Source organism: Mus pahari, chromosome 11 (assembly GCF_900095145.1).
Source record: "Mus pahari chromosome 11, PAHARI_EIJ_v1.1, whole genome shotgun sequence".
Lineage (NCBI taxonomy): Eukaryota > Metazoa > Chordata > Mammalia > Rodentia > Muridae > Mus > Mus pahari.
The window spans coordinates 49,440,830-49,454,373 of record NC_034600.1 but is presented as its reverse complement, the minus strand read 5'-3'; the positions used below and the strand labels follow the sequence as shown (position 1 = coordinate 49,454,373).

Here is a 13,544-nt window from a genome sequence, read left to right as displayed (position 1 = left end):
TCCCCTGGCTTGCTCAGCCTGCTCTCTTATAGAACCCAAGACGACCAGCCCAGAGATGGTACCACCCACAAGGGGCCCTCCCCACTTGATCACTAATTGAGAAAATGCCTTACAGCTGGATCTCATGAAGGCATTTCCCCAACTGAAGCTCCTCCTTTCTCTGGGATAACTCCAGCTGTGTCAAGTTGACACAAAACTAGCCAGTACAGAAGAGCACAGGGTGCTTTTGCTAGCCTACCCTAATTGGACCCTTTCCCAGAGTTAGCCCAGCTTAGTTAAAGCTAGGAATTGGCATACGGGACAAAAACACTGGCCAGTCAGCATTCTGAAACCACCATCTGAAGCTCAGGGTCCCTCTCCAGAGAGATCCTTCCTGATGTCTCCTTGACCTACCCTGTTACCACGCCCCAAGATCCTTTCTTCTATCAGAAATAATTTTTGCTTTCTGTTTAGTCCCATGACTTTTTGATCTGTTTTATCCCTGAAGAAAAAGTAACAGACCTAATAGCACAGTGGTATGGGACTTGCCCAGCATATGCAAGGTCCTGAGTTCAATCCCGAGCACAGCCAAATTAAAAAGCATCACCCCTAACACACAGGTACATTGGTACATACACTCAGAGGTCACTGGAGCATCAAATCTTCCGCCCCACTCAGAAGCCTCCTGGTCATCTGGGTTCACACTTCTGCGTCTCAGCTGCCTTAGTCTTCTCCGTAAGTTCAAATACCTCTCCCGGTTTCACAGTATGCATTGGCAAAATGCATCCAGTAACTGATGCATCCTCACTGGATGTCGGGAGGAGTGAGTAAATGATCAATCAATACTAGTTATTGACGAGATTTTTTTTTCAGGTACATCTGTCTTGCCTTTGTGCAATCAAAGATAAATCAAAGTCTCCTTTTCAACAGAATTTCATTCCTCATATAAACCAAGACCAGTTCACCTGCACTCCCTATGGACCGTGACTTCCAACTCTGCTGGGTTTTTTGTTGTTGTTGTTTTGTTTTTTTAAGATTTATTTATTTATTATATGTAAGTACACTGTAGCTGTCTTCGAACACTCCAGAAGAGGGCATCAGATCTTGTTACTGATGGTTGTGAGCCACCATGTGGTGGCTGGGATTTGAACTCCAGACCTTCGGAAGAACAGTCGGGTGCTCTTACCTACTGAGCCATCTCACCAGCCCCCCAACTCTGCTGTTACGGGTGATGCTCCAGAGACTTCTCAGCCCCAGACTTGTTGGGATGCCAATTTCATCATTTTCTTCTTTTGAGTCAGGGTTTCTTTCCTTAAGTTGCCAAGGCCAGGATTGAACTCATTCTGTAGCTCAAACATACCATGAACTCTTTGTTCTCTGGACCCAGGCCTTCTAAGTAGCTGGAATTACAGGTCTGTGCCACAGGATCTAATAGCATTTCACGTATATAAACTCATGTACAGTGGTTTGTATGTGTACCTGTGGTGCTGAGAACCAAACCCAGGGCCAAGTACATTGTAACTGAACACTCCACCACTGAGCACACACAACACAAAGAAACCCTGTCTTGAAAAAAAAAATTATTTATTTTTATTTTATTTACTTACATGTTTGTCAGTGTACCGCATGTGTGCCTGATCTTTACAGAGGCCAGAAAGGGGGATTGGATCCCTTGGAACTGAAGTTACAGATGGTTAATAGCTGCCACATGGGTGCTAGAAACAAACCTGGGACCTCTGGAAGAGCAGCCAGTAACCCGAGCCAGCTCTCTGGCCCTTTTCTTTTCCTTTAAAAATAAATTTTAACTTAGTTATGAAATAAGTCTACATATTTTTGGGATACAGAATAACACACACACACACACACACACACACACACACATTATGTAATGATCGTACGGGGACATTTATCACCTCAGGTGCTTGCCATTTTTGGAGTTATCAATATTCAACACTGCCTCTACATGTATTCCTAGGCGTCGGTTCTGTTATTCAGAAGACACACAATGGAAAGTTTCAATACACAGTGTCAAACTTCAGGGGCAGATTTTAAAGCTTTATTCATAAAACTATACCTAGACTTGGTTTTGGTGCTTTTTAGTGCAACTCAGAGGTCCACTTGCCTCTGCCTCCAAGGCGCTGGCTGGGATTAAAGGTGTGAGCCACTACCCAGCATCAGACTACATCTAGACTAGTAATGCAGATCTAACCCGGAGGACTGTGACTTGTCAGTCGTCTAGAGCAGAATAAAAGCAAAGGAGGTGAGGGCCAGAAGTTGAGACAGACATTATGGTTAGGGAGAGTAGAGGAGACCTTGGATAAAGCCACACCCAGAGAGAAAAGGCTACACCCATGCTACAGAGGCCTGCAGACTGCAGAAGGCTGAAAAAGTTCCTTGATGTGGCAGGCTCTGTGTGGTCGCAGGTGAGTGTAGCTCAAGTGTAGAACTCGGCAGAGGATGTGGGGGATGGGAACGAGGACTCAGTACTCAGTACGCAGTACTCGCAGTACTCGCTGTAGGCTGAGTTTTGACTTGAGAATCAGGAAGACTTGTCTCAGCAACTTAAGCAGGCATCTGACTTCACGCAAACTACTTTGTTTTCGGTTGTATTGTTAATAAATTACAGACCATGATTCTTTTTTTTTTTTTAAAGATTTTATTTATTTATTATATGTAAGTACACTGTAGCTGTCTTCAGACACTCCAGAAGAGGGCNTCAGATCTTGTTACGGATGGTTATGAGCCACCATGTGGTTGCTGGGATTTGAACTCCAGACCTTCAGAAGAGCAGTTGGGTGCTCTTACCCACTGAGCCATCTCACCAGCCCCCTGGGGAAAAGGTTTATTTCATTTATACTTTAAGACGTTTCAGTCCATGCTGAGTTGATCCAGTCGCCTTTGGTTCTGTGGTGAGGTAATACAGCTCATTATAGGAAGTATAATGGATGAAGCTTCTCATCGCATGCAACCTAGAAGCAAGAGGGGGAGACATGCAGAGAGACCAGGGTTCCACTGTCCCCTTGCAGGGGTCACACTGAATGCCTAACATCATCCCAGGAAGCCCCACCTCTTAAGCTTCTGCTACCTCCCAGAAGCATCATGGACCAGCAGCATGGAGTCTTCTTACAGCTGACTTCCTCTCTGTCCTTCTCCCTTCAAACAATGTCCAGGAGAAAAGAGGTATCATGACTCACACGGGAAAAGGCAGGGCAGTCCTGAGGGGTACATGGACTTGGGAGTTAGTCTGGTTTTCTTTTTTTTTTTTTTTTTTAAGATTTATTTATTTATTATATGTAAGTACACTGTAGCTGTTTCCAGACACACCAGAAGAGGGCATCAGATCCCATTACAGATGGTTGTGAGCCACCATGTGGTTGCTGGGATTTGAACTCAGGACCTTTGGAAGAGCAGTCAGTGCTCTTAACCACTGAGCCATCTCTCCAGCCCTAGCTCAGGTTTTATAGTCTTCCCTATTTGCCCATCACCACTCCACTAGTCCCAATCAATCTCAGTTCCAATTCTGAAAAGAAAATATGTTTGATCACTGGCCAGCTGTGATGGCTACCTTGGTATGTCCTTAGGACCACATGCCCACTCCTCTCTCAGCAGATTTAAAGATCGTAGCATCTCTAAGGGGAACAAAGAAGGTACTATGCTGGTAAGTGTACCTACTATGTATAGAATAACCCACTAAGCTATGAGAAACCCACGAGGCAGGCATAAGGCAATGGTGTAAACATTTGGTAGATGGGCTGTTAGCTGAGGAAAAAAATGATCGATGTTTATATGAATTGTGCGGCTTCCTGCCTGATATAAAGTTAACTTCATGCCCATCTGCCTGGGCTTCAGAGAACAAATCCATGCTGTGTAGGTGGTGTTCTGTAAGGCTTCCATGCCCTCCTTGTGCCCAATCCCCATAGCCTAACCCTGTTATCAAAGGTACAGTGTCACCTCTGGTTATGGCATATGCAAAAGAGGCCAGGGAAATGAATAGCTGTTTGCAAAGATGTGGCCCCTGGTCACGGCCAGCTTCGCCAGAATTGTCATGAGGTTTTCTAGGAAACAGCATTTTGATGCCCTGGAAGTTCCCAGGTCAGTGGCTAAGGATAAAATAACAACAAGGACACCAGCGGCTCTGGGTCTCCAGAAAGAAGATGACCTCTCTTCTGGAAGGTTATTTTCATAGCGGACGGTGCAGCTTCTCTTGGGATCTGGAGGGAATAAGGTAGGCCGAGAGCCACCATGACCACCCCCTTTTAGTCTGATTAGAAGTTTCTCAGAATCAATGATGCCCCGAGCTCCTGAAGGTTTTATGTCCCATCTGTTGTTGGCAACAAAGATTAAAGAAACCGAAGGTGCCTGAGCCTTTCTTGGCCGTGGCCCTTCATGACCCCCACTCCTTCCTCTTTCTCTCAGCTTTGCCTTTTCTCCTGCAGTGTGTTCACTGATTGGTCTACTTATTTATCTTCCTTTATTTATTCTCGTGATCGTTTATTTGTGTGTGTCATGTATGTAAGTGCACGTGTGTGTGTGCGTGTGCGTGTGTGTGCCTGTGTGCTCACCTGTACTTTTATGCTGGGGCTGGATGTTGACATTGGCATCTCTTCCTTTCTCTCCACCTTTAAGAACATTTAAAAATGTATTCTTTGGTAATTTCATACATGGATACAATGTATTGATTGTATCCATAAATACACACTGATTCCCTCTCCCTTCCCTCTCAGCCCCCACCCCTTTTCTAACTTCATCTCCTCCTCTTTCTTTTACAAATCATGAATCCAATTATTGCTGGCCATAAGTGCCCATGTTAATTTTGTTTACATTGTTCACTCTGTCATTGAGACGTAGAGCTCACTGTTTTAATGAGATTGGCTTCCCAGCAGGCCCAGGAGGACCCACCTGTCTTCCCTCCCTGTAGCAGGAGGGTTATAGCTTTCATTGGGTGCTGGGGATACAAACTCAGGTCTTCGTGTGTCCACAGCAAGTGCTTAAGCCACTGACCCATCTCCCCAGTTACCATTAAAAACAAACAACGTATACTAAATGTTTCCTGAGTACACGCTTTGTTCTGAAGTCTACAGAAATGGTGCATCTCTTGTCTTATGGGTACTAACATACCATACCCATGTTTAGAGGAGACTGACTAAAAACAGTTAGTCCATGTTGTCCCCCAGGCAGGCTATAAGAGTGGGATCACTGGGCCCTGGGTAGAATCTAGAAAGCCCTGCAGTGGGTCCTGAGATTTGTTTCACAGGACACAATGGGAAAAACTCCAGGAAGAAAGACCTGTAAAGTACCTGCAGGTGAGAAACCTTGAGGGCAGTGTAGAGGTGGTTCAACAGAGCTGGGCAGAGGCACCTGCAGAGTGGCAGGGAAGAACATGGGCAGTGATGATAATGTAAACATTGGCCTGCCCACGAAGACTCTTGCTGGACTGAGTTTTGTCATTTAGGATTCAGATAACCACTGAAGACTGTGAAGGAGTAATTGATGTGATGTGACTTCCAGTGAGCAGGGTGAACTCAAGCCATCGGAATGGTCCAGATGAATGAGCAATGATGCCCCCTGAGACTAAGGGAGTGTCAAGGAGGATGGAGAGGAAGGGTGCGGTTAAAAAAATGGTTTAAAATCTTCAAAACCAGGCGGGTGTGGGGGTGTGGTGGTTCAGTGGATAAAGTGCTTACATTGCGAGTGTGAGGACCAGATCAGATATTCAGGACTCACATACAAGCCAGGTGGCTCAACCTGCAATGTCTGCAGGAATCCACAGAGCAAGGTGGCTAATTCTGAATTTGTGGGCTTGGTCTAGCTAGAGACCCTCCCTCAACAAAATAGAGACAGATTGAGGAAGACACTTGACTCAACCCAATCTGACCTCCAGCCCCCTACCCTTCCCCCACATACACACACATGGCATCCATGTCCATGCATGAGAGTGAACATACATACATACATACATACATACATACATACATATAAAATAACATACATACATAAACTTTTGAAGTGGAAGTTCAAACAAGAATATTTAAAATCTCTGGGCCTTTGGATGGGCAAGACCAGATAAGGAAAGGAAGAGGGTTACATAGCGTTGACTATGTTTTCAGAAGTAATGACTGAACAGAAAATAGTACCTTGCATGAGAAGGAACAGATCTGCTAGTAAAGATTTGCAATACTGCCGTGAAGATTCATGGGGGTGATGGATGAGAAGGAAAGATTTGAGGCTTAGCAAAAAAAAAAAAAAAAAAAAAAAAAAAAAAAAAAAAATCAAAGACTCAGGAGAAACCCTCAGGTTTTGCCTTAGTCACTTTTTGATTGCTACGACACCACTCTATGACTAAAGTGACTTATAAAAGAGTTTATTGGGGTTTACAGTGTCAGGGTATGAGTCCGTGACCATCATGTCTGGGAGCACGGCTGCAAGCAGGCAGGCAGGCACGGTGCTAGAGCATCGGGTAAGAGTTTTTACATCCTTATCCATAAACATGACGCAAGGGAGAGCTAACTAGGGATGGCCTGGGCTTTTGAAATCTTATAGCTCACCTTCCAGTGACACACCTCCTCCAGCAAAGACACACCTCCTTGTCTTTCCCAAATGGTTGTGCCTACTAGAGACCAAGCATTCATATAATGAGCCTATGGGAGCCATTTTCATTCAAACCTTCCCTGGGTTTTAGTTCAGAGCTCCTTGGCATCAGATACTGTATCATGCTATAACTTTTAGTTCCCCCACTCACACCTTTATTATGAATATTAAACATTAGACAAATATTTAGTGAGTCGACTCAGTATACTAATTTCTCATGGCATCATAGCAATGGCGGAGAAGAGCTAGCAGATGAAAGGTGCTCGATGCTGTCACCCCCAGGAGGGTGGAGCTAGGGACTAACTCACAGTAAGCCTGTGTAAAGAAAGCTCATTGGCTTTTAAGAGAATAGTAATACCTCCTGTAAAGGGGGAAGAGATGATGTAGAAGGAAGAAAGTTTAGAGGAATTAGTTATGGGTACTTAATAATTTGAAGCCTTCGCATAAATGTGCAGATTTCTAGCTTCTCTTAAAAAAAAAAAAAAAACAGTAAAATCCAACAGCATCCAATCTGTGGTGAAAATAGCAATGGCCATTTGGAGTTGAGTAGCAGTGGCAATCCTCCTGTTTCTGCAGCCCCACTGCCTCAACAGCCCACCCCTTCTCCTTACCACTACCTGTCTAGAGACATCTAGAGGCAAACCAACTTGTAAATCTGAGTTGAAAGAATGTGTTCCCCACTAGGAGGGACCCACGTCCGAGGTTTTTCTTTGTTGGTTTAGTTTGGTTTGGCTTTTGAAGTCAAGCTTTCTCTGTGTAGCCCTGGCTGTCCTGGAGCTTGGCCTGTAGCCCAGGTTGGCCTTGAATCTACAGCAATCTGCCCACCTGCTCCCCGCCCGAGGGCTGGAACTAAAAGCAGGTGACGCCACCTCCCAGTCCGCATCAGAGTTTGTATCAGACATGGAGAAAGAACAGTTTGTCCTCTCAAACCTCCCAGCAGCTCCAAGAGGAGCCAGCTACTCCTCTGCCCACACTGAAGTCAGACCATTCTTTTCTACAACTGGAGTCAAGGTCATGATGTCACACTGTATAAAGTCCTGGCTTTCCCAAGGCTGTCTTCCCTAAACACAGGCTCCAAGACTGTGTGGGTTACCTCGCCCTCCTGGTCTTCCTGGATCATTTTGAGATCACTATCATCCCTCTCCATCTCTATCATAGAGGAGTCCCCTCAACCTCTCTAGTACAGATGTTGCATGCAGCTCCTGTAGGCCAACACATGTGCCATCCCCTGGGCTTCTCCCTCACCTCCTAGTCTCTCCCTCAGAGGGGCCATGCCATTTTTTTATTCTGAACCCCTCCTAATGTTAACCATAAATATCCTATGGGGCTCTTCGCCAAGTCCTTCTCTCTCACTGGGTTGTAAGAACAGTTCTTGTCTTCTCCATGCTTAATGCATAGTATGCACTCCCTGAATAAGTGTTTAAGGAGGAGCTGGGGGATGGGGAGCTGGCTCAGCTGGTAGAGCATTTGCCTCTTCCAAGTGAGCACCTGAGTTTGGATTCCCAGAACCCACATAAAACACCAGCCATCTTTTGTAAATACCAGGAGTGGGGGGTGGGGAGGTGAAAGGCAGAGATTTAGATCCCGAAAGGAAGATTCAGCTTAGCCTCGCCTACATGGCAAAGGTACAAGACAGTGAGAGAAGGTAAAAGGAGCCTAAAAAAATGATATCCAAAGTTGTCCTGTGACCTAGACAGGCACCATCTGTGCATATACATGTACATATGAAGTCTGAGTTCCTTAGAGGGACAGACGTTTCTACCAGTGAGCAACAATTTAGAATAACAGAGCTTTAATTTTATTTATTTATTTTATTTATTTATTTATTTATTTATTTATTTAGACAGGATCCCTTTATGTGGTTCTGTCCATCCTGGAACTCTCTATGTAGATCAGGCTAGCCTTGAACTCACAAAAGTCTGCCTGGCTCAGCCTTCCAAGTGCTGGGATTAAAGGTGTGTACCACCACACCTGGCTTCAACAATGATTTATTTCATTTTCCATTTGTGTTGTGAATCCGAGCACAGATTCCCATGTGCTTTAACATGAGATGGCACAGTTAAGGCATCCCTGAAGCAGTGTCTAAAGAGACACTCACCCCCCACAGCGCTTGTCCTGCCCTTCATTAGTCCTGTGCCATCTCATGTTAAATCACATGGGATCTGGGCTTTGCCTGGAGGGCACAGGGGGCGTCTATGAAAGGGAGACTGAGGTCCCCACTACCACGCATTGTGGACACCCCGAGTATTCGGAGGTAAAGGGCCCGCAGAGATCGGTACCGAAACACGGAGGGAAGGACACAGAGGGAAAGTCTCCTGCAGAGACTGTGAACCTAAAAGGTGGGATTTTAGCTCTTGCATTAGCAGCTCATCCAATAGACAGTACAAAATGTTGGTTCAGGAAAACAGCATGAGGCACTGGACACTGAACGGCGGAAAAGCTGTGACTAAGGAAGAAGCATGCTCAGAAGATGGGCGAGGAAGCCCATTAGCTGGACTGACAGCCTATAGAGATAGCCAAACTGGGACTTAATTATTTATGGTTTGCCTCTTTGCTGCTTAATATTGCTTCCAACAGAAAAAGCACCCACCCCACACATTAAACACCATTATTACCCCTATCCATTTCAGAAAGCTGAATTGACCTTTGACACACTAATAACACCCGTGCTTTGAGTAAGTAGTATCTATTTCATGCCAATAACACTGGGCCAAAGTTCTTCGAAGCAGAGATGTTGCAAGTAGGTCAAACAGTCAGTCAGTCTGTCACAGTCACTTCTAACTTGTCTGCCAACCTCTTTCTGGATAGTCTGGTCATATTTGAACAATAGCAAAATGATGTTTTATTATGAGTTCAAGATTCATTTATTTTTAACGATAACCATTTTCATCCTATGGTCTATTTTGTAAAAAAAGGTTACAAGTACCAGCAATCAATACAAAATGTTTAGGTAAACTATCTGTGATCCCCCAATTAGAAGATAAATCTTCTGGGGTTCGGAGGGTAGGTCAGTAGGCAGAGTGCCCAGACAGCATACAAATCCACCTTCAATCACAGTCCTGCAAAAATTAGGCATTAGGAGCATACACCTATAATTTTAGCACTTGGGAGATGAAGGCAAGAGGATAAGAAATTCAAAGTTATCTTTGACTGTGTAGTGAGTTCGAGGCCATCCTGGAATGCAAGAGACCCTTTAGTAAAAAAAAAAAAAAAAAAAAAAGTAGAGAATTCTTCTAAACATTTTAATGAAATGTCTCACTATATTTTTCTATACCAGTGAATACTAGTATTTTTCTTATGTCTTATATATTTAACGTTAAGTGCACACAAGCGCAGATTGACATCATTTGGGGGCCTATCATTATAAACCAAGATGAACCACACTTTAACTGTCTCTTGCTGGCTACTTGCTGTTCTCCATAACACATGCACCCTTGTACACATATCAAGTTGTTCCTTTAGGATTAATTGCAAAAAGTGAAATGGCTGGATTAAAGAATGTAATCATCATTATGATTTCAACACATTATCCTAAATTCCTGTCCAGAACTATTGCACCAGGCAGTCCTTCCTTCAGTTGAACAGTGATGGGCCTTTTTCTTTTTTCTTACTTTTTTTTCTTTTCTTTTTTTCTTTCTTTCTTTTTGTTTTGTTTTGTTTTGTTTGTTTTGGGTTTTTTTGAGACAGGGTTTCTCTGTGTAGCCCTGGCTGTCCTGGAACTCACTCTGTAGACCAGGCTGGCCTCCTACTCAGAAATCTGCCTGCCTCTGCCTCCCAAGTGCCCGGCCTACAGGCCTATTTCTTTAAGGCTTCACCAACAACACAACATAGACAGTGTGTGCCTGTGTCCTGGACTTTATATGTCAGGCATATAGATAAAGTAAAATAAAACACAGTCCCTACAGGGAGGGTGACAAGGATAGGGAAGGCAGTGTGTATAAGCTAGTGAGCTGAGATTGTGTGCTCTAAACACCCAGTGCCTGCCTGGGTGTCATGCTGGTCTCACGTGGGTGCCATTGGAGACCTCCTGGGATAGGCTAACTATAGGGCTAGCCTTGCAGGACCATGCGGGTTGAACTGAGTAAATATTGGAGACACGGAATGAGCTGAACAACAATGGATGAATGCCCCCACCTAAGATATTTGTTGTCTCAAGAACCCGGTAAAGATTCCAAGTGAAAACCCCTTTGCAAGGTAGGAGTTGAAATCTAGGCCTGTATGTAGATATTGATATGGACTTGAGGATTAGTTTTTAATTTCCATTGATTTGGGAACCACTGAACCTCTATGTCTAATAGAATAAAGGAGACTACAGCTTTATACCTTCTTTCCCATTATAACAAAACAAATCCTCATCATCAACAACACCACCCCTTTATCTCCCTTTTTTTCTTTCCAGAAAAGGTGGCCATTAAGATTCTGGACAAGACCAAGTTAGACCAGAAAACCCAAAGGCTGTTATCCAGAGAGATTTCCAGCATGGAAAAGTTGCACCATCCCAACATCGTCCGCCTTTACGAAGTCGTGGAGACCCTGTCCAAGCTCCACCTAGTGATGGAGTATGCAGGAGGTGGGGAGCTCTTTGGGAAAATTAGCACCGAGGGGAAGCTTTCTGAACCGGAGAGCAAGCTCATCTTCTCCCAGATCGTGTCTGCCGTGAAGCACATGGTAAGCAGGGGCTCCCACTCTGCCTGCTGCCGGAACTGGGAACCTGGGGCCTTGGTTCACTTTCACATCATCATCCCAGAGAGAGTTGACTCTGAAATGACAGCCCCTGCTGTGAGCGCCAGACTGGCTGGGACCATGATCCTCCAAAGCAGCATCCAGGACCTTGGCACACAGCAGGCCTGCGGCTTCTCCAGAAGTCGGGGGGGGGGGGGGGAAGCCACTCAAAGAAGTCAGATGAGCATCCTTCTTTTATTGGCCACATTCACCTCTCCAGACTCATTTTGTACCTCTTAGATGGCTTGTTATTGCTCCAAGGTCCGTTCTTCTTGTGTGCTCGCTAGGGCCAGCCATACTGCTGGGCGCACGGAAGGAACTTGACTTGTGAGTCTAACTGCCAGATGTCAAGGAAAAGAAGCCCAGAGTCTCCAGCAGGGAACACAGCTGTGGGTCCCTAGAAGCCCCGTGGCCTACCACTTCTCCCTTCACGCTGGTCTCTGAAGAGCGAAAGGCTGAGTTGCAGGCCTGTGCTCAGGACCACGCTGAGCAGCTGCCCACACAGTGGCTTATACAGTTAGTCCCCACAGCAGCCTTAGGAAGCAAAATGTCAGCATCTCACTTAATGCAGACGTCTCATTCGCATTAAACCTCATAGAACTGAACGTAGATTTGACCAGCGCGAGCTTACGATGCCCGTGTTTTGAACCCCAAGGGTTCATTAGGACAAATGGCATTAAACCTTTACCCAAGCCTTTAAAACTAAATCGGCCAAAGTTCCCCAGACTATTGCCTGAATTTAGAGTGTAAGGGCAGGAAGGGACATGTACTCGAAACATATTGCAGACTCTGTCGCAGGAAACCTTCCAAATCTAACCTCTTCCTTTTTTGCTAAATGATGTGAGCCCACCCAAAGGAGTATAGCCAGGTGATGGGAACAGGCCCCAAGACTTCCTGCTCTTGGTCTCAGTCAAGGGAACACACAGAAAAATCAGGGAAGACCTCAAAAGGCAAGGCTTAATATTTGATTGCGTTTCAAAATTGTGCAGTTGCATAAGATCTGGGTCTTTTTTTTTTTTTTTTCTGGCACGAAATCGAGAGTCTGTGTGGCACAAATTTCAATCTTCAACCTCACAGAAGACCCAAACCTTCCGTCTGTGGGGATGCAAGCATCTCACTGGGTTAAAGGTCAGGGCAGAGTTTGCTAATACGATTTAGGTTGTTTTCTATTGAATTCCTGAGGTTACCCATCATCACTCGACTCTGTTTGTAGAGAAATATATTTTCTACTTGGTCATTTACCTTAAAAGTGATTGTCCTCTCGTGTTTCTTCACAGCATGAAAACCAAATTATTCACAGAGATCTGAAAGCAGAAAACGTCTTTTATACCAGTAGGACTTGTGTGAAGGTGGGAGATTTTGGATTCAGCACCGTAAGTAAGAAAGGCGAAATGTTGAACACTTTCTGCGGGTCTCCGCCCTACGCAGCCCCGGAACTCTTCCGAGACGAACACTACATTGGTGTTTATGTGGATATCTGGGCCTTGGGTGTCCTTTTGTACTTCATGGTGACTGGCACGATGCCATTTCGGGCGGAAACCGTGGCCAAACTAAAGAAGAGCATCCTTGAGGGTACCTACACCATACCCCAGCATGTGTCCGAGCCTTGCCACCGGCTCATCCGCGGAGTCCTTCAGCCCACGCCCACAGAGAGGTATGGGATCAACTACATCATGAGCAACGAATGGATGCGAGGGGTGCCATACCCCACCCCTTTGGAACCGTTCCAACTGGACCCCAAACATTTGTCGGAAACCAGCACCCTCAAAGACGAAGAAAACGAGGTGAAGAGCACTTTAGAACACTTGGGGATTACAGACGAACATATCCGGAATAACCAAGGGAGAGATGCTCGGAGCTCTATCACGGGGGTCTATAGAATCATTTTACATCGAGTGCAAAGAAGAAAAGCATTGGAAAGTGTGCCGATAATGATACTACCAGAACCTAAAGAAAGGGACCTAAAGAAAGGGTCCCGTGTCTATAGAGGCATAAGACACACATCTAAATTTTGTTCGATTTTATAAATTATACCAGGCAGCTGGGAGCTAGTCATGGGCAGTTTCTGCTTTTAACTTTTCTCGTACACAATTTGAATGGGAACTTTTTTTGTAATTTTTAAATAAAATTGAGATATGCATACCGCCCTCCCTACAAAGTCTCTTAGCCTAGAAGCTGGCATGGTGGGTCTTGCCGGGTTTTTGTCTTCTTGTCATATTTAAGCCTTCATTTATTTTAATGGAGAAACATAAGGA

At 45.0% G+C, this 13,544-nt stretch overlaps 1 protein-coding gene across 1 annotated transcript in view; it reads left to right on the top strand.

The window, feature by feature from the left end:
- The window catches only part of Nim1k (NIM1 serine/threonine protein kinase), a 46,072-nt gene extending 32,635 nt beyond the window's left edge, over nucleotides 1–13,437 (top strand). Inside the window, exons 3-4 of the mRNA XM_021208680.1 lie at nucleotides 10,967–11,235; nucleotides 12,567–13,437. Coding sequence (XP_021064339.1) covers nucleotides 10,967–11,235; nucleotides 12,567–13,316 — 1,019 coding nt within the window. The 3' untranslated portion in view covers nucleotides 13,317–13,437. The remainder of the gene's footprint in view (nucleotides 1–10,966; nucleotides 11,236–12,566) is intronic.
- The last annotated feature ends 107 nt before the right edge of the window (nucleotides 13,438–13,544 follow it).